This window comes from Quercus suber, unplaced genomic scaffold (genome assembly GCF_002906115.3).
Source record: "Quercus suber isolate HL8 unplaced genomic scaffold, Cork oak 2.0 scaffold_10, whole genome shotgun sequence".
Lineage (NCBI taxonomy): Eukaryota > Viridiplantae > Streptophyta > Magnoliopsida > Fagales > Fagaceae > Quercus > Quercus suber.
Window position 1 is genome coordinate 1,441,161 of NW_027069476.1, and position 21,304 is coordinate 1,462,464.

At 32.3% G+C, this 21,304-nt stretch overlaps 2 protein-coding genes across 2 annotated transcripts; both read right to left on the bottom strand.

Moving 5' to 3' along the window:
- Positions 1–2,872: 2,872 nt before the first annotated feature.
- Positions 2,873–6,845, bottom strand: LOC112039541 (calcium-dependent protein kinase 17). The gene is made up of 8 exons (XM_024072417.2): positions 5,929–6,845; positions 5,032–5,175; positions 4,770–4,922; positions 4,542–4,657; positions 4,146–4,313; positions 3,845–3,972; positions 3,491–3,590; positions 2,873–3,397 (listed from the first exon to the last, which is right to left on the bottom strand). Exons 1-8 carry the CDS (start codon positions 6,623–6,625, stop codon positions 3,302–3,304), a joined length of 1,602 nt encoding a protein of 533 aa, XP_023928185.1. The 5' UTR covers positions 6,626–6,845; the 3' UTR covers positions 2,873–3,301.
- Positions 6,846–10,505: 3,660 nt separating this feature from the next.
- On the bottom strand, positions 10,506–17,507 carry LOC112039570 (rhodanese-like/PpiC domain-containing protein 12, chloroplastic). The gene is given in 9 exon segments (XM_024072459.2): positions 10,506–10,747; positions 10,750–10,774; positions 11,049–11,099; positions 13,921–14,029; positions 14,593–14,703; positions 14,805–14,905; positions 15,712–15,803; positions 16,118–16,234; positions 17,188–17,507. Coding segments are annotated over 9 exon segments (888 nt in total). The 5' UTR covers positions 17,417–17,507; the 3' UTR covers positions 10,506–10,694.
- Positions 17,508–21,304: the final 3,797 nt, after the last annotated feature.

The following is a 21,304-nucleotide window of genomic DNA, read 5'->3' on the forward strand; positions in this document are numbered from 1 at the left end:
TCTCATTAAAACAAAAGGAGATTCCACTTTAAAAAATACTGAAAGTAAGCCAAACATTTTTCTAATGCTACTACTTTTTTTCATGGTTAGATACATAATATGTATTTTAAACATTCATTTATTTAAAAATTTATTTTACTAAATCAAAAAATTTTTAATTAATTTATATCACTACATGTAGATTCTTAAAATGTTAATATTAACCTTCAAATGGACTCATTCAATTTGTTTTGAAAAGGAGAAGATAATTTTCTTAGAGAAACATTTTTATTTAAAAGAAATTTTAAGTAAATTTCACATAATATTCGAGCCAATGGTTGAAATTTGTATAAATAATTTGCATTAGAAGCCACAAAAATTTATCAAAATAGAAACTTTAAAATTACAATATAAAATGTGATGAACCCATAAGTTTATCCTGAGTCCAACAAATTAACCTAAAAGCTTCATATCTCCTTCTTTCTTTTTTGTTTTTTTCTTTTTTATGCCAAAGCTTCATATCTATAAGTAAAACAGCAATAAAAAAAAAATGCTACACATAAATTTAAGAAGATTGAGATAGAGGATTATAGCATTAGTAGAACTCATTAATCACACCTTGAGGGACAAGTCCAGTTCTTGCAGTTCTCCTTCATGACATTTGTGACCAACCTCTCCATTGTTCGCAGTACTGGCATATATGAAAATCATTGAAACTCATATTTCCATTGCTACACTGAAGATTTCCATTTACTCCATTTCTCTCTCTGAGGTTGTGAGTTCACCATAACTTAAGTAGGTTGCATGGTCATGAAAACCGGACTAGGCTTTAGATTCATCATAGATGGAATTTGATGTGCAGGCCATACCAGGAATTATGCTTGATGCGTTTATGAATCTTAGATTTGGGATGAACCCCTAGGGTTGATCTATTGAAAGGCATGTGAGAAGCAGTACGTGCCACAATATTTGTGTTATAATTGGCATATAAATTTCTACAACCAATATTTCCAGTGCTTGCTTTTGCTTTTGTAGCGGTATTCTCTCTTGCTCAACATCATCATCATCAGGTATAATGATCATACTTGATGTTGTGGGGAAGTTGGAGCTGAAGGAGGGATAAGAGCTGTTTGACATATTCATTTTAGGATTATGCATGTCATGGAGTGCTCCAAAAGCCATTATTCCCATGGCTCGCCTCTGTCGTTGCAATAATCTTTGCCAATTTATCATCGTGTATTGCGATCATGTTTGATTTTGCTGAGAAGTTGAAGCTGGGCTTGGAAGAAATAGTATAATTTGTCATTGCTGGCTGAATGTATATGAAAATTTGTGGGAATATTAGTGTAAAGTGATGGTGCTGGCAATTGTGTGATTGAAAAAGCATGAAAGGCATATATATACACACAAAGGCAGAACAGTGGGAAAATCATTTTATTTTTGGAAGCATTTATATGATTAAATTCTGTGACACTGTAATACATTCGTTAATTACGGACGTATTAGTAAACTACAGAAAATTAGAGTTAAAATTGCTTGATGACAAAGAAAGTCTAATGGGACAACTGTCATGACTTTTATATGGAAATATTTGTAAATAATAAATCCCACAACTCAGAGAATGTAATTTTTTTTTCTTTTCCTTTTTTTGAATTCACTAATTAGGGAATGTCTTAATAGTTAATACCATAGGGATTTACTCATTGACCTTATTATCATGAAACTGCGGTTTTTTATTGAGTGCTTGATTCATAAAGTGAATGGTTCTATAACTATGCTATAAATTTTTTTCTTTTTCTAATTATACATTCTTTTTTCTCTTACATTGATCATTCATCATATTCTCAAAAAAAAAATATTCACATATTCTCGTTGTCATTTAGAAAAGGAAAAACACAATGGCGCTAACTGGCTAACTACTAGGAGTAAGGATGCGCCATAAATAGGATTTTTTTTTTTTTTTAATCATAGAAATGTCCTTCTGTCGTTTAAAAAAAAAAATCAATATCTTTTTGTCCCTCCTTTCGAATCATTGAGATGGAAAATTCTTAGGTACTTCGAGTACAAAGAAATAATACTGTCTCCTCTTATATTCATGGTGATCCCCACCATGAATTTAATAAGTAAACCTACCATAAATGTGAAAGGAGTAAGCACAATTCTCCGTGCTCCAGGAGTACCTAAGAATTACTCGAGCTTATCCCAATAGAGTAATTTTTGGGTACTCGGGAGCACGAAAAATGATGCTTCCTCCTTTTACATTTATAGTGGGATTTACTCATTAAATTCATTTCTCCGTATTCCAGGAATACCATAAAAATTTCCTATTATGTGACTCTTAATACTTTCACAAGAGATTATATTAGTAAACTATTGAAAATTAGAGTCCAAGTTGTTAAATTGTTTGATGACAAAGAAAGGATAAAGGGACAACTATCATGACTCTCATATGCATACAAAAAAAAAGGGGTGTAAATAAGAACAACACGGAAAGAATTACCAATGAACATGTTCAATATGTCGTGTAATACAGTAATAGGAAAATGCTAAAACATCTATTAAAAAAATTTAACTATTATAAATTTTACTAGAATTGTATTTGTAATTTTGTATTGGTCTATTAAAACTTACATATCTTTTTCAATAAAAAAAAAATAACACCATTATCGTTTCATTTGTTTATAAAGTGATGCTTAGTGACAAAGTGATGCTTAGCGATACTAGGTTAATTTATGACAGACACTAGAATTTTTAAAAATTCTGCATTAATTGGTACTTAATTTCAAGCAAAAACAATTGTGGAGTTTGATGTACTGTATATCAAATCATGATAAACAATGCTTGCAAATAGGCTCATGTATTTATTTGAGGAACACACTTGGAAGCTCACAAACATTGAACTTTAAAAATATCATACAAAGAATATCAAATCTCTCATTAGCAAGTCATCAACAATAACAGTAATTATGCCTACACTAATGGCGTATAAGAAAGATCCATTAGAAAAAGGCCCATAGAATTATCAAGCCTGACTTTTCTGGAAGGTCACAATTTCACAATAGGGAGAGAATTGACCAAACCAAACCCTTTTCAAACTTCTTAACCCTCAAAATGCCAGCAATATATTTGTTCTTGAGCCACTCCTCAACCCATAACCCCCTCACATTTCCTTCACCTATCCAAAGATAATGTACATGACCTTCCACCAAAATTGAAATTTCACCCACTTTGCTTCTTCAAAAAAACCAAAAAAAAAAAAAAAAAAACTAGGGTGACACAAATGGCAATCTTTCTCTTTTCCTCACCATGGACCATTGCAAATTCAAAGATTTAGATTATCGCGTCGCTTCTTCGGGTTTGCTTCTGGGTTTCCTTTTCTCATCATTGCCACAAATTCATCATAGTTGATATGGCCATCCTGCAAACATTCGAATAATAAAAAATTTTGAATATTAATCAAGATAATAAATTTAATACTTTAGCAATATAAGGTTTTCCCTTTGCTACTTACATTATCGGCATCAACTTCAGAAATGATTTCCTTTATGTCTCTTCCATCGTGCATGCCATATTCATGGAGAGCTTGCTCTAGCTCATCAATTGTGATGTACCTGAATATTTCACAGTTATAACATGAATGACCTCCATATATTGTTTTAAAAATTAGAAAATGCTAAAGTTTCAATTAAAATGTTATTAATATCATGTCAATAACATAATAAATAATTCTCTTTATTCTGTATTTTAAAAAAATTCATCATTTGAAAATTTTATAATAAAATCTATAATAGTTATAGCAAATCACTCATAAAAATTACAATTTGAATTTTACAAAGGTTGTGAAATTAATGAATGATATATTTACCCGCTGTTATCCTTGTCAAAGTATTGGAAGGCAGTATAAAGATGTTCTTCTCTATCCATCCTGTTCATGTGCATCGTTGCTGTGATGAACTCATCATAATCTATAGTCCCATCACCATCGGCATCAGCCTGATTTTCATTAAATAAAAAATAAAAAAAATTAAAGTGCCTTTAATTCCACAAAAAATATTTTTATAAAAATTATACATAATTACCTTTGCAGCAATGCTAATTAATGGGAGTTTAAAAATAAAGTAGAAAGTTGCAAAAGGTGAATAAATAAAATAGAAAAGAGAACTTACAGCTTCCATTAATTGTTTGACCTCATATTCAGATAATTTTGTCCCTTGCTTTGCAAGTCCATGCTTTAGCTCTTCAAGTGTTATGGTTCCACTGTTGTCAGTATCTATACCCCTGAACATTTCTTTCAATCCTATGATTTCTTCCTCTGATAAACAACCAGCAATGACCTACAAAATTTGACAAAATTAGCAATATGATGATGAACAACAAATAAATTCAAATAGCAAGTGGCCTTAGTTTTAGGTCCAACTGTTTGAAGCATGTCCATGCGCATACATGAAGAATAGTACTATGATTTTGGGATTAAGGTTTGGTTGTCGTTGTAATGGAATTAATCAAAATCCCAAGCTTTAACATGCTATCTTATTTCAAACAGAGAAACAAAGCTAGAATACCCGAAGAGCAACTTTCTTGAACTTATTCATAGCTCTGAACTGTTTGAGTCTATTCAGCACTGCATTGTCAAGAGGAGTATCAGGTGCTTCTCCATCCTCTTTGATCCATGGATGATCTAGAAAACACAAAACATGCTAATTTATCAGTTACATTTGTAAGAACTTAGCAATACATATATGACATTTTGTGCATTAATGATAACTTTTTAGAATTTCAAGTATACTTACTGAGAACTTGGAAGGCTGTCAACCTTTGCTTGGGGTCTGAATTCAGCATTTTCCTGACAAGGTCTTTAGCTGCAGGTGAAATGGAGGGCCATGGGTCGCTTGTAAAATCAATGTGGCCACGCAAGATAGCATTGAAAATACCCTGTTCCGCTTCTGTGATCAAACCAATTTTCTCTTAGTTAGTTTCAATCTAAACACAATTCCATAGCTATGGTAATGGTGGCCAAAGAAAGAAAAACATATGAAGAAGAAAATGACTTACCAGCCCAAAAAGGAGGGACACCACATAGAAGGATATACAACATGACACCAACACTCCATATATCCACTTCTGGTCCATATCTCCTCTTTAAGACCTCAGGTGCAATGTAATATGCGCTACCAACAATGTCTTTGAATACTTCTCCTGTAAAAAATTGAATAAAGCATTGTTATTAAATGTTGCACGTTGCACCATCTGCAGTGTCATCCTTTTTCAAATATTTGCCCTAGTTACTGTTTCTTTTATTGTATTCACATAAGAATTCATATGCTTATTTCAATCCTATTGGTCATTTGGGATTTTTTAACTTGTTAAATTAGAGGTATAGTGAGACATGCATGATTCAAACTCAGCACCACCTTACTATAATAACTTGTTAAGAAAATGTGAATATAATCAAACAATTATTCTAATACACCCACATAAGTAACCATTACGGACTATAATTTTTTGAGAGATCAAAAGAAAAAATGACCTTCGATTTAGATTACTATCAACCAAGCATTTTCAATTTAAACATTTCATACTTATGTATATACACATTAAAAATACTTACATGGTCATGATTCTATATGCTAAAAGTTTTGTAACTTAACTGGAGACTTTTTTTTTCCCCTAAAAAACCCTTAAGGCCTCTAGGATTCAAATCCTACTCCCCAACAATTATATAAATAAATAAATAATGATTTCATATCACTAAATTCAGCATCAATTACCAATTAGCCTAAATAAAATTTTTTCTTTCATTTATCATTCACTAGTTGCCCCTAAGATATTTCTCCTACCATCAGAAAAAGGGGATTGTGATTTTCACTCATTAAAAAAACCAAAAATCTAATTCAAAATATGAGAACAAAAAATTCAGGATATGTGAGAAATGATTAAATTTTATGTAACCTTGTTTGTAGAAAACGGATAGACCGAAATCCGTAGCCTTGAGTGGTGAATTCTCATCCTTATTCAGCAAGAGGAAATTCTCAGGTTTGAGATCCCTATGGATGACTCCCATACAATGACAAGTGTGCACGATTTGAACAATTGTTCTAAGCAACGATGCTGCAGCACGTTCAGTGTAATGACCTTTTGCAATAATACGATCAAAAAGTTCTCCTCCAGCACACAACTCCATGACCAAATGAACATTATGCTTATCTTCATAAGCACCTTTGAGTTCCACAATATTAGGCTGACCCGTCAAGTGGTGCATGATTTGAACCTCTCGTCTAACATCCTCAATATCTTCCTTATTCACAAGTTTCCTCTTGGCTATGGTCTTACAAGCTAGTTGCTCGCCTGTCGCCTTGTTAGTACACAAATGTGTGACACCAAATTGACCTCGGCCGAGTTCTTTTCCAATGGTGTACAAGGACCGGACATCTTCCATAGGCCGGCCTAACACGGGGCCTATCGGGGCAGCCTTAGGTGGCACCGGAGGAGTTCCCGGGGCAATAGAAGAAACAGGCTTTGCATGGCTTGTTGTGGAGTTTGTGCCATTGATGCCTACATCGTTCTGATTGTTACTTGGGATGGATTCTCCCTTTTCGATCTTGGGTGGGGCATCGTTGTTCTTGCCTTGAGAGCAACAGTTGCCCATTGCATTCAAAAAAGAGAGAAAAAAAGAGGATTGGTGTGGAGTGGCCAGGGCAGGCAGTATTAGGTTTTAGGGAGATGAAGAATGTTTGTTTAGAAAGAGAGGAAAAGAAAAAATGAAAGAGAAAAAAATGTGTGGAATATTATATGGGGTACAGCTGGGATTGTTGAGAGGAATTACAGAGGGATTGATTGTGAGGAATTGTAGGGGCAGGTTTGTTTTGAAATAGTCTTTGGCTTGTCTTAGATGTGGGAGACCAGCTAGGGTTTCTCTTTTGTTTTTGGTTTTTCTTTTGGCACAAGGATTCAGAGGATTTGTAGGAGGGGAAAACGGTTTGTTTGTCTGTTGGGTATTGGCTATAACAAGGTGTAAGGGTAAAGTGGTTTGCAGATACAAAGACGTATTCTTAGAATAATCTTTTGATGTCGAGGGAATAGAATTACAAGTCATCCATACCTGTGAATTTTATGTATAAACTATAAAAATAAAATAATGTGCAAGTCCCAAGTCTCAACCAACTTAAATATGTACCCAAAAAAAATTTTTATTTTAAAAATTATTTACCAAAATCAGAGTGAATGGAAAAAAATCTACCAAAAAAGAAAGATAAAGACAAAAAGAATATCATGGATTACTAAGAACCCGTTTAAATAGGTTGTTGTAAAAGCTTTAACACACGTTTTTAGTAAAATTTGCGTTTTTAAAACAGTATATTTTTGCGATTTAGAAAAATCAACTTATTTGTGCTTTTTCAGATTCGTGTGATTCGTAGATTTTCACGTATTCATGCCGCTTATTTAAAAAACACCGGTTTTGGCAATAGCCTATGCAAATAGACTCTTAGTGATAATAGAGAGTTTGATTTACCTTCTGTACTTTTTTATCTGGACATTTCCTGTTATTTTAAATATACAATAACAAATGGTAATGAATTTTAATCTCTACCCTTTATTTAGTTAGTAGGTGATATAACAGTTTCTCATTAAAATAAAAAGAAATTTCAGTTAAAAAAGTACTGGAAATAAGCTAAAAAAAAATGTTGGAATTAATCTAAAGTTTTATTCTCACTTGTATGGGAACTAATAGACTTTTTCAAAAATCGAACCATATTAAAACAAATCTTGATATATATGTGTGTGTGTGTGTGTGTGTGTGTGTGTGTGTGTGAGACATAGTTTTTGAGGTTTGTGCATGCACTATGTTTTAATCTTTTTCTTTTGAGATAAGGAAAAATATGATGACATTCTTTCTTTTTGGCAATTAAACTTTAGTGACTTTTAATTATGTTAAGTCATGAATTTTTGAAATATTAGAAATGGTGGTAAAGTCTATAATTTAAAACTTTTATGATTTCTCATTAGCAAAAACTAAAATCGACTCACCTCCTTAGCTTACCATTAATGGCCGGACTTAAACTTAATCCTGCATTTTTTTATTATAATAATTTAATAGTTACTATTATAGCTACAAAAATGGAAAATGAGGATTTTAACCCTACCATTAGAAATATCACGAGACGAGATGTTAGTTGAGTTAAAAAGCTCTTAACTAATCCTGTAAGCAACGAGACTTTGGGTGAGTATATAAGCTTAAACGAAATTGTATTGGAGAAGAAGCTTAAACTAAGTTAGGGGTGATAGTATTTTTTTGTTACCCCTTTTAGTTCAGCCCTATGAAAATTTTACCACAAATTTCCAAATGTTACATTTAACATCTAAAGTTTGGGCAAAAATAATATTATTAAGATTTCATTCAAAAGATAAACCCTACATGCATAGGATATGCGAGCAATTTTATGAGTAATGCATCATCAGTTTCAAAAATCATATCAATTAGGGCATGTTTGGTTAGTTAAATAAAAAGCATTGTTTTTTGTTTTCATTTTCAGTTTTTAGTGGGCCACACCACTAAAAAATTGACTTGGTTTTAACATTTGTATTCAGTTTTCATTTTCAGTATCCTAAAAGTCGGATTTGAATACAAAAATAAATACAATTTTTTAGTGTTTTCGTTTTCTATAAATACAAATATAGTAGCATATTCGTAAATATTTTGAATACACAAAGTTACTTTTTTTTTTTTTTTAGTGATGTGATGTGTGTGAGTAAAAATAGTTACTTTTTTTTTTTTTTTATATAAATAGAAAACAATGACCAAACCTTAAATATTTTGAATACACAAAGTTACTTTTTTTTTTTTTTTAGTGATGTGATGTGTGTGAGTAAAAATAGTTACTTTTTTTTTATATATATATAAATAGAAAACAATGACCAAACCCAACTATGATGTATTTTATACCTAGATTATATATTCAAAACAACTTACCAAACACTACCACATGTAAATATAAGTACGTACTTTTTTCTATATTAAAATTCTCAAATTAAGAATTTGAATATAGAATAAAGAAAATAAAAGGCAGATACACCACTTTTTTAAAAATGTAATATTTTATTTTACCTTAATGGGTTAGATAAATGAACCTAACCGACCATATTCGTTGCTTTTCAATGGAATAAAAATTCCGATATATTCTAATATTAGTTAGAGGAAGGTGGACAAGTTCAAAAAAGAAAGGTAAGAGGAAGAAGAAATTAAGGGATAAATTTATCTACAAAATCTCAAATATGTAAATTTGAACGAAATCCTAACAATTCCATTTTAAGAAATCTTTCTATTTTAAGAAATTCAAGTATAGTATTTGAAAGTTTGTTAACTAAATTAGTAAACTGTGATTGAGTCAAACCTCATGGGATAAATTGTAATAAAATTTTTTTTTTTTTTGGGATTATTAATAAGGTTTATTGATATAGAAATAAAAAAATAAAAATAAAAATTCCATATACCCTCAAGTATACATTAAGTATTCCTAAAAATTAAGAAGAAAGAGATTTAGAAACGAGTAATGCTACCGCCACGAACTATTTTACATCCGAGGTCATGATTGTCATCACATTTTAACTTACCAATAACCACTTACAACATCAATAGTTTGTAAACGTTCATGTAAAAAAAGTAATTTTAGCATTTTCCTTTACAAACAAAATGAAAAAGTGATTTTACGACATAAAGGCTTCAAGCCAAGATCTCTACATCGTCAAAAGTTCAATGATTCCTATCTTAAATTCCAAAAAAAAAGACAAATGTTTACCAAACCATTTTCTCCATGATTGATCAGCTACACTCTTTGCATAACCCAAATGAATCCCAAATTCAGGTAAAACCAAAAAACAAAGGAACACATTTCATATGCAATGTCATAGTGCAAAAGGAAAACGGTCCACAATCTCATCACTTCTATTACACGTGCAGCCCCAATATATCATAGTAATTCCTCTATTGAGATTATCCCATATTAAAATCTTCCCTCACATGTTCACATAAAGAATGCAACTTTTGGAGCCTTGGTGACTCAAAAACTTTTCCAAGAGGGAAAGTTACATCATTGAGGTATCTAAATGCCTCATGGTAAGAGTGAACACCAAACTTGTAGTACGTTCAGATTAGTTTTTTTCCTGTTACTTATTATTGTCAATTTTCAGCAAATATCAAACAACCAATCCACCCACTACATTTCCCAATATTAAAATTACCAAAAAAAAAACCTTGATGTTCCATGATCCTGTCCTCCTTTTTGGCTTCCTAAATAGGCATTATAATTGAGGCTAAGTACTCGTTTTAAGGACTGTTTGGGATTAACACTTGCGAACTCTATCCACTCGCCTACTTCTTTAATAACAAGCAAGAAACTCGTCAAACAAATCCAATACTAAGAAATTAAATCCCAGACAAGATAATTGGTGGTTAGAGTGCAGGTTAGATCCATCAAATCCAAGAAAAACCAAAGAGCACAAAGAAATCATAACTGCTGTATATACAAAAATTAAAAGAAATGAGTGATTGCATAAATTATTACTTTATAAGGGATGTTGACAAAATTTCAGAACATGTATTTAGAATACATAATGTAGAAAGAGAAAAAGTTGGGGGGGGGGGGGAGAGAGAGAGAGAGAGAGAGAGAACCAATGAAGGTGAAAAAGGCAACTCCTTTGATGGAAGCGAATGTATATTCTCAATAAGTAGGAATGGACTGATCAGCCTTGACAGCATATGCATGGATTCCCCGGATACATTAAATATTCTTTTAAAACCCTGAAAAATTGGAACTAAATAAATGAAGGGGCATAGTACATTTAAATAGTTTATTTCTACTTTATAGGCAGCATATCATAATCATATAATAATAAAAATTAGCTAATGACCTTAAAGTAATGTCCTAATGTGTCCTGAATATGCAAGTAGAAATTAGGTGCTATAAAGCAATGAAATTGAAACCACGATTCCATTTTCATGAGGTGCCCAAAGAACTGGAAAAAAAAAAAAAAAAATCATTCATGGTAAATGACTACAAAAGAAAAGGTTGTACCTGTGTCTGCAACCACTTGGCAACTTGTAATGATCGCATGCCATGGTGACACTGCAGTCCAAGACATGATTTGTTAGTACTCTATAAACGGATGCTGTTATGAAGCAAGCAAGGATTCACATTCAATGAACATGGACAACGAAAGGAACATGTAAACTTAAACTCATCCTTGGAATGGATCACACAGGGTTATTCCTTAAAAGATGAAAGCTGAGAAACTCATATGAAGCAATTTTAGAAGGGGTCATTACCCAGTGCTGATAATTAAAAAAATAAAAAGGTAAAATGAAGAAAACGGAAGTCTTTGCTGTCTGTTAACCAAAGGGAATAATACTCAATCTTCCAGGCTTGGAAGTTGGAACTGAGTGTGCAAAGGGATGAGCCTCTTCCCACAATATAGGTAAACGTGAAAAGGGATATTTTGTTACCCTCAATGCATGAAATTCTTTTCTAGAAATGTTCATTATAAACTTCTACTAACTACAATACATGACAAGTTGAAAACAAGGAAAATTCCCAATCTGACTAACACTCCTATTTGTCAGTATTATATATATAGAGGGATAATACCTTGCATTCCATATGGACCTTCCAGTCTGAACGTGGGATCTGGAGATTTTCCCAGGTTCAGACCAGAAATATCAACAACCAAAAGGTTGTTTCTCACTATCCCTCTCTGATGGTCGTTTCCCAGGTTTGAACTGGAAGGCATAGTTGCAAATACCATCTTGTATTGGCAGAAACAGCCAGTATGTCCAGTAACAGTAAGCAAACAGGCAAACAGGATCCCTACAAACTGTCTCATTTAAAATCGAAGCCACTCGTGGGCCATCTTGACCATACTGGACTCTTTTGGCTAGCACTTCTCAACATTTTATTTTTTGAGTCAATCTAACTTACTGATAAATTTCTTCTAGAAACTCAAGGGGAAGATTTTAGTTTTCTGGGCCTTTTGACTAATGATCTATCTCTTTCACTAAAAATTGAGGGATAAATTTTGTTATGTAACACCACCAACTAGTATATTAATATATTAAAAAGACAATAACTTGAAAATGAGCTACAAACTTATAGATATCAAGCATTACCTTACAGGTAGAAGTAATCAACATTGTTCATTGATTATCATAAACTTTGTAAGAAAACATATTTAAAATTGAGTGTTGATATGAATTTTAGATTCATAATGAGTTTGATTGAACTCTTTATTCCCCTCCCTTTCTGTATTAGCTGTAATTTTTAGCCTTGTCCAACAATGATTGTAAAAGGTGTTAACAGTCAAGTGGTGCAATCTGAAACCTAGAAGTGAAGCATTTAGATCTCCACATTGGTACTCTCCACTACTATGCTGTATACACCACTACAAAACATAGACCAGCACTGAGCCTGTTTCAGTCATGTTCGTTTAAGGCCCTCTGATATAGAATTGGTAATTTAATGGTCATAGGGTTTATTTCATATCTATTTTAAAATTTCTTACAGGCCTTTTTTATGCTGTTTAGGAGCATTTAACATTAATTGATCTCCCTAAACTTCTAGGGTATATTTGGTAGACTGTAATAGATACTGTACTGTAATAGTTATTTCTATGATTTAGCTATTCAGTAGTTTGGTTATATTTTTATTACAATGAATAGTCATTCCTTATGAATAGTTATTCTTTAAAATGAGGAATAACTATTCATTTCTAAAAAAGATGTAATAGCTATTCCTTAGTAAGTGTATTAATTTCTACAATTAATATATTTCTAAATAAATAAACTTTCCATATGCACATAACAAAAATAAAAATAAAAAATCATAAAAAAATAACTAATCTCTCTTTCAAATTTAAAATATATATATATATTTTTTAGGAAATATAATTATATGAGTAAGATATTTCCTAAAATATATCTAGAGTTTGATTAAAAATGCTTTCATTCCATTGTCTTCAGTAACTATTATTGTGTTATTACCAAACAAATGAATAGTAATAAGCATTACATTACAACATTTTGCATTTCTTGTAATATCTATTCTTATTCCTATATTATTATAATTACTGTTACAGTCTACCAAACGTACCCCTAATATTTTTCTGTACCTACCCTTGCCCTGACCAAATATACATGCTGGCTTTATGCTCTCTTTTGCCTCCATAATAATTAAAACATAAATATAAAGAGGTTCCAACTGGATCAACACCCATGACAACAGTCAATGACTGAAAAACCAAGATGTGAATCAGAAACCCATATAATAATAATAGAAACGCAAACAACCTAGCTAAAGCATCAGACTGCATAAATTTTGTATTTCTAAGCAATGGTGCAAGTTCTTGAGAATGGGAGTAATCAGCTCTTCCTATTTCCATTCATTTCTTGATTTTTCCTTTTCTTTTTTTCATTCTTTTCTTTGAGTGGCATGAAGGATGGAAATACTGGAGCAGAGGAAATAAACCCTCTTATTCTTCCTTTCTCATATTATCTTTTTACCATATTTTATATTTTGACAAAGTCTAAAGCATAACAAAATGCCAAACCACTCTACTTATGAGACCATAGGGAATCAGGATAAAAGGAGGAGTGGCTACCTCACCTGCAGGACCAGTAGTGAGGCATCAAGTGCTACAACATAGAGCATCACTTTCTTGCAAGGACAAGAGAAAAAGCACTACTCTACATACAAGAGTAGACATCATCCTCCACTTTTTATTGAAGAAATTGGAGGAAATCTTTTGCATTCAATTATGAAAAGTCTGTATAGCTTTTTTGTATGTTATTATGTCCTACATAACTTCCCACATCTGAACTACAATGACTATTTGTAAATAATCCAAACTACAGTGTCAACATACCATAACTTTTTGCATCTGAAAATGTCTACATACCATAACATAAGTATCCTTTTGAGGATCCAACTTGGTAGTTATCTCAGGTCCCCAGATTCCAAATTGTTGGAGAGGAAAAACCTGAAAACCTGGCAAAGAAGCTCGGGCCCTGTCAAAGAGAGGAGTCAGAGCAGTGAAAACACAAACACATGGCTAGCAAAATATTTATAGAGAGATAATATGCACTACCAAAGCCAAGAGCTCCTTGATTATTCTATTATTGTGAGAGAAAATTATTTCAACCCAACAAGAATAGTATTGCTGAGTCGATTTGACTATAAACATTCACGACTTATTTTAGATAAGTTATAAATACTCATGAATTATGCTAACAAAAGGTAGTGCCACCAGGTTTGCTTAGAATTGAAATATGTTAAAGAATCAGCTATTGAATACCAATTTTTCTTTTCCTTTTTTGATATGTAATCATTTTTATTAACAGAGAAGATTACTTCACGTTCACAATGATGAATACAAAGTATTTTAATGAATACCAACTTTTCTTGTCACCTACTAACTCCCAAAAGTCTGAAAACTAGACCATACTGTGACTATTTGTAAATAATCCAAACTACAGTGTCAACATGCTGATTGGAAGTGCATTTAGTCAGTTATAGAACTTCAAAAGAAATAAAAAATAAAAAATAACGATTCTCTAGTTAGTAAGCATACACTTCATCAGGTTCTCGAACATCAATCAATTGTGCCTCTTCCAAGAAATTGGGATCTTGCATTTTTGCATGAAACTCCTCAGTTTGAATATCTTGGAGTAAGGATCCTTCCCTAGCAGGACAAGGTGCAAATACATAAGAAAATAAGGGCATGCCTAATGAGAACCAACACTTGCAACCATATGCAACTAGAGATGGGTTTTTGGAACATACCTCTCAGAGAGAACTTGCAATAAGTGCCATCCAAATTTTGTTTTACACCTTACAACTTTGTTTAAAGGTGCATTAAATGCAGCCTCCTCAAACTCTGGCACCTAATACATTCCATCATCAAAGATCTGGCACATCACTTTGGCGAAGGCAACAAAATATCTAATGCAAAATGAATTCTATATTCCAATCCACATATTGAAATTTTACATTATGCATCATCCTTTTCAGTGTCACATAGTAACATATCAATATATCATCATCATGGTCATTTTGCATGCATGCCATCAACTACTAAAGTACAATTATAAAATATCAAGGCAGTGCTCTTCTGATCTAAGCAGCAAACAAAATTGATTCCACTTGCAATGAAGATTGACTAGATTCTGATGTTACAATAACCAAGTTCATTCTAATAATAAATTTTGCAAAAATTTTCTTCAGTTATTTTCTTTTATTTGTACAGTGCTGCACATATTGTACTCCAAATATATGGGAGAAAATGAAATGCAAGACAAAGGATATCCTACCTAGTCTTAAATAACTATTAGAAAACATGATTTATTATGGATATGCCTTTAGGTGGCTATAATTGTATTCAAAAATTTGACATTGATTTTTGCTAAGGCTTTTTAAAATAAATAAATAAAATGACAAATACATACATATATATATATATATATATCTTGCACTCTCAAAGAAAAGTGAACTCCTAAGCTACTTAAATATTGCAAAATCTCAAATCCAAAATAGTTACACATCAGTGACATCACGCAACTCCATGGCATTATCCAAATGTACCTAAGATAACCACAAGTGTGCAAGAAGAAAAGTTCCCCAATTTACTCAAGGATTTGTCCCTTACGATTTAGAAATATTTGCAAGACAATTATATATTTCATCAGCATACCATTTGCCCCTTTCTCACCCAACCAAGCATTCCTCCCTCTTCTTTAGATGGACAAATTGAGTACTCCACAGCAAGATCACTAAGGTCTTCACCTGAATGTAAAAAATGACAATAGGAACATCGTAGCGTAAGAAAGATAATTCTAGAAAACAACATCCAAAACAACTATACAAAAACAACAACTTCTAAGCCTTAGTCCCAAACTTTGGTCAACTATAAATCCTCAACATACAATATCCTAAACAACTCTAAACTTTAAAAATATCAGTCTGGTAATCAAATAATCAATTGCTTTAATTTTGATTAGGAGTTCAGATCTCCTGAGCCAATTGTGATATCCAACATTCATGTATTAGACAGTGATTGAATTTTGATTTAATTGGACAACAACTGCACAGAAACAAACCTCCTGAAACTCTCTGCTGAAGATCCAACAAAAGCCTTTGGTCATCTTCTTTAACAAGCAAGTGCTGCACCAATATCTCCCTGCTGCCTTCAGAGTTACTCCCGGCACTAAATGAAGCTGAAAGGGAATAGAATATATAACTCCTTGCTTTCAAAAAAGGAAAAAAGTTTGGCTACAAACTTGGTTGTAGCCAATGGCTACAACTCCTTCAATATCTTGTTGTTGAATGTGAATTTTAACAAATCCCCCATTAGATTACATTTTCTTCTAAAAGCTCAAAGATCATCAGCTGTGTCAACAATCAAATATTTAAATTTCAAGTTTTCGTAGTCTAAAATTATGCATAAAAAATAATTTTATGAATCGAATAGTAAATAACATCCAATTAGCATGAAATTTGATGTATGTGCTAAGAACATAAAAAACATGTAATCCAACCGTTAGATTTTCAAAATACGTAGTCATATTAATTTTAAAGTAGGAGTTGTAGTTGTAGCCATGTGAGTACAACCAAGTTTATAGTCAAACTTTGTCCTTCAAAAAATTCACAAAATTACATACTGTGGAAGTTTTTAATTTTTTTTTCATCAAAGAGTGATAAATTAAACAAAGTTATTAAATGCAAAACTTTTTTGGTGGAGAATCCAACAATCTCTACACCTTACTTATTAGAAGAAAGCAAATGAGAGTTTATATGATGAAATGGGATTGAAATAATACATAGAATTACCAAAGATAACTCACTTTTACAATGTGTACCACTAACACCATTGATTTTTTAAGCATATTGTAAAATAACCCCTAAAATATATCAATCAATCATGGAAAATGGCCCAACTCTTCTCTTTGCACCTTTTACACACCAAACAATATATATAAAAAAAGATACTAAATTTAATAATAGAAAGCACAATCCCCTACCAATAAAATAAAATAAAAAACAACTTTATCGGATTCTGAGAAATTTAAGCAACAACAACATCAAACATAAGATAGATAACAAGAACAATGAAAGCAACAAAGACTGAAAAACCATGAAGTAAATTATGGGTTTTGATAGAATGACAGACCTGCGCCCTTGGGGCATGGATGCATGGGAAAGACCCGCTTCAAGCTCCAAGGAGAACGATAAGGCGAAGTGGGTGTGAAGGTTTGGGGGGCAGAGGTTTGAAATGGTGCTAATGTTGTGGCCCTGTGAAGGTTTGAAGGCGAAGAGAGATGGAGAGAAGGAATCAAAGAGAGTCTAAGAGCACACAGAGCTGGAGTTGCTATTGGTGGGAGATGACAAGCTCTTAACATTGCTTCCTTTGATTTTTTTTCGAGAGAAATAGAGGCGTTGTATGAGCAATTTGTAGGAGCTGATTCTTTTAGCAAGCAGTGAAGGAACTGGGTGTGGCTGTTGGGTTAAATAGTGATATTTCCAAAAACCCAAAAAATAATAATATTTTAAAAAAAAAATTGTTAAAACTGTTTTTAAAACTAAGAAATTAAAAAAAAAAGTTGTTAAAAAGTTTGACAACTTTTTAAATTTTTTTATAAAAGATTTTTTAAAATTAATGATTAATATATCGCTTAAAGGCATACATTATTCGGGTTCCAAACCCTTAAAATTATTTTAAAAAATATGTGTTTGTATTATTATTAATGTTAAGGCTATTTTTAAAAGTGTTACCTGTTTCAGGTAACAGGCTAGCAGTAACGCTAGTAGCAACATTTGTTGATGTCTCATCTAAACTTCACCTCCTCCTCTCCTATTATCCTCTATAAAATTGAAAATTTGTGACTTTTAGTTTATTTCATAATATTTTTATTTTTTTGGATAATTCAATAATTACAATGGAGAGGAAGAATTTGTCAATGTGAATCGTGGATCTCTTAGAAATATAAGGAGTCGCCAACTAGTTGAGTTACACGGGTCTTAGTTGTTATATATCCTTTTGAGTTATCATAATTTTACCTATCAATATTTTAATTTTTTTTTTTTAAATGAGTTTAAATTCTTTCATAAATATTTAAATTTTAAACTCTCAATTAGAACCTTGTTAGATCATATTTTCTTAAAATAATATAATAAATAGTTCTATATACAAACATAATCATAACAAATAATTATCATAATTAAAACCTTGTCATATCATATTTTCTTTTAATGATATAATAAATAGTTCTATATAAAAACATAATCACAATAAATATTTGTGGGGGATAAGGGGGTCAGGCCCAAGTTAATGGGCCGAATACCCAGGAGAGGACTGTTTCACATCCGAAGAGAAAGATGCGGAGAATGCAGGGCCCAGAGTGAAGTGGAATCCTCCTGGTAGAGAATCATCGCTGTCCGAGGAGGATATCTCCAGTCCGAGGAGGACATCACCTGTCCGAGGAAGATGTTTTACTTTGATATGATATCGGAGACTAACTGAGTAGGGGAAAAGTCTGATTGATTGTCCGAGAACTCCACCTGATCAAGATAAGCTCAAAGCATATTCAGGAACGATAAGGATGAGGAAATATCTGAGGGAAAGGCTGCTGCCACCGTATTCAATGCATTGCAACAGCTTTTCTGGCCGCATTTATGTGGAGAAGACCTCTGAACAGTGCCTCCTAACCTACCGCCACTCACACAGAGATGAAAAGAAGCTGCCTAACGTGACAGGAACTTGAGCAAGTTCATAGATGGGGAGCACGTGGACGGTGGAGATGAGGGTGAGAGTGGCTATATAATAGAGGGAGAGGATTTGAAACAGACCATGGAATGTATTCAAACTGATCAATGAATAATTGAAAGAGTGATAATCTTTTGCTATTAATCCCTTGCCAACTATAGTTCTTTGACCCATACTCTACAAATTAATTGTCCTTGGGTTTGCGTAAAGAAATTGAACCCTACAATATTTATTAATAATTATCATAATTATATATGTAATAGTTCCATACAAAAATATAATCATAATAAAGACCTATTAATAACTATCATAATTATCAAATTTCATATATAATCATTCATTAATAAGAATTTGGTTTACCACGAGTACTTTTTTAAGTGAACATGTCCTTTTATTTTAAATATACAATACTAAGTAGTGGTAGGTTTTAATCTCCACATTTTTATTTAGGTAGTGGATGATGTAGCAGTCTCTCATTAAAACAAAAAGATATTACAATTAAAAAAGTAATGGGGTAAGCCAAACCTCATTAACAAACACATCCAAAATAAATATCCATTAATAACTATTATAATTATAAAATTTCATATTTATATGTACATAATAAGAGAGAGAAAATCAACTTTATCAGATTGCATGGATTACTAACTAATATTAAATAAATTCATTGCATCGTAACAAAAATTACGTTAATAGCTAAAATTTAAAAAAAAAAAAAAAAAAATCATACAAATAAGTCAACAAACTACCACTCTTTTTTTCTTTTTCTTATTTTTGCTATTTTTTACACAATATTTTCACTAGTGACAAAATTTTGCGTATTAAACAAAGGTACATATAATATAATATTGTATTTATTAAATGCATTAAGGACCATAAGCTGGTTTTGAATAAAATTTGCCGGCATTGTCATTTGAAGTGAAGAAAAGTAAACATTTATATAAATATAATTGATAGTTGAAGACCTAACGTAACATTAATATAAAGTAGTAAAAAATGACATGTCAATTAAGGAGTTAATATAGTGTATAACTTCGGATATAATAAAACGATGCAAAAGAATACATGTGACCGGTCATGATTAGTTCGTTAGGATTCATATCCAAACCCAAATTTTTGGGACTAAGATTGTTGTTGTTGTTGTTATTAAACAAGGCATATCAATAGTTTGAAGTTGACTCCAAATATGTTTCATAATAGAGAATGTACCACCGTGTGCTCGTGGAGTGTGTGGGGTAAGGGCCGGGATTCAAATCTCTAAAAGGGGGTTTCACACACATATGCATTTAAACTAAGCTAGAGTAAAATTTTTATCTTGTATTAAAAAAAAAATAGAGAATGTGTATGCTGCTCTATATATATATTCCATTGAAATTATCCATAATTACCTTCTAAATGCCTTGTATAGGAGTTAAGGACTTTGTAGCACAACTGGTTGACACCTCTTGATGTCTTCAACATTCAGAGTTCAAATCTCTCCTTCTCAACTATTGAAATAAAAAAATAAATTAAAAAAAGAAAAAAAGAAAAAGAGGAGGTTCAGTATAGGAGCATTGCATTGTCCATTCTCCTAGCTTGAGTCTTGAAATCTTGTTATTCACTCTTGTTTTATTTACGTTGAGTATTCAGGACTTCCTTGCTACACCACCACAATCATGATGCAACATCCAGATTACCTCAAACTTGAAGGGTTTCCTCTTCTTCCTAAAAGGCAACAATTTCAACATGTCCAAGACTCAAGATCATAGGAGCATGATCTAAATCAGTATTTGGGAATGCAGTGATACATGCATCTTTTATTTGTTCTTTTTTTTTTTTTTTGGTAAATTGGATAACATTAAAAACTAAATAGAAATAATAGAGTTTGGCCAGAGCCTGTCATAGTACATGCTATAAACAACAAAATCTTCTTGGTTTTGGGCTCCTTTCTTAGCCAAGTCATCATCAACTTAGTTGGTAATGCTTGACCTTCACCCTTTGGTATAGCTAGTTTAGAAGGTTCTTGCAATCCATGATAAGAGAAGCATGATGTAAGTTGTCAATATGGATTTTAGTAATCAAATAAAAAACAAACCTAGCTAATGTCAACTTCAACCTCAAACCCCCCCCCCCCCCTCCCCCCCCCCCCCCCCCAAATTTAGATTGACACAAAGCCTCAGGCCATCTTTTAGTGCCCACAATTCCACATCCACCTATGAATCGAGTAAAGCCTTTCACCTAGTGCCCACTGTGGTTTCAAATGACTCCCCCTCCACTAGCTAGGCCCGAGTTTCCCAAAGAGAACCGGTCGGTTTTAAGCTTATTCTACCAATTCCAGCTTCTCCCACCTCATTGCATCTTTTATTTGTTCAATGCATGACAAATTAGCCAACATCCCATCTATCTAAAATTCAGCCTCTTGCCCTTGCCTATTTATTTGTCTATGTAAAGAACACCCCTTTTGCATCCATTAGGATTAGCCCCAAGTTGTAAAGAACTCCCTAAAAACTCAGGTTGTTGTATGAAAATAAAAATATAACTCATC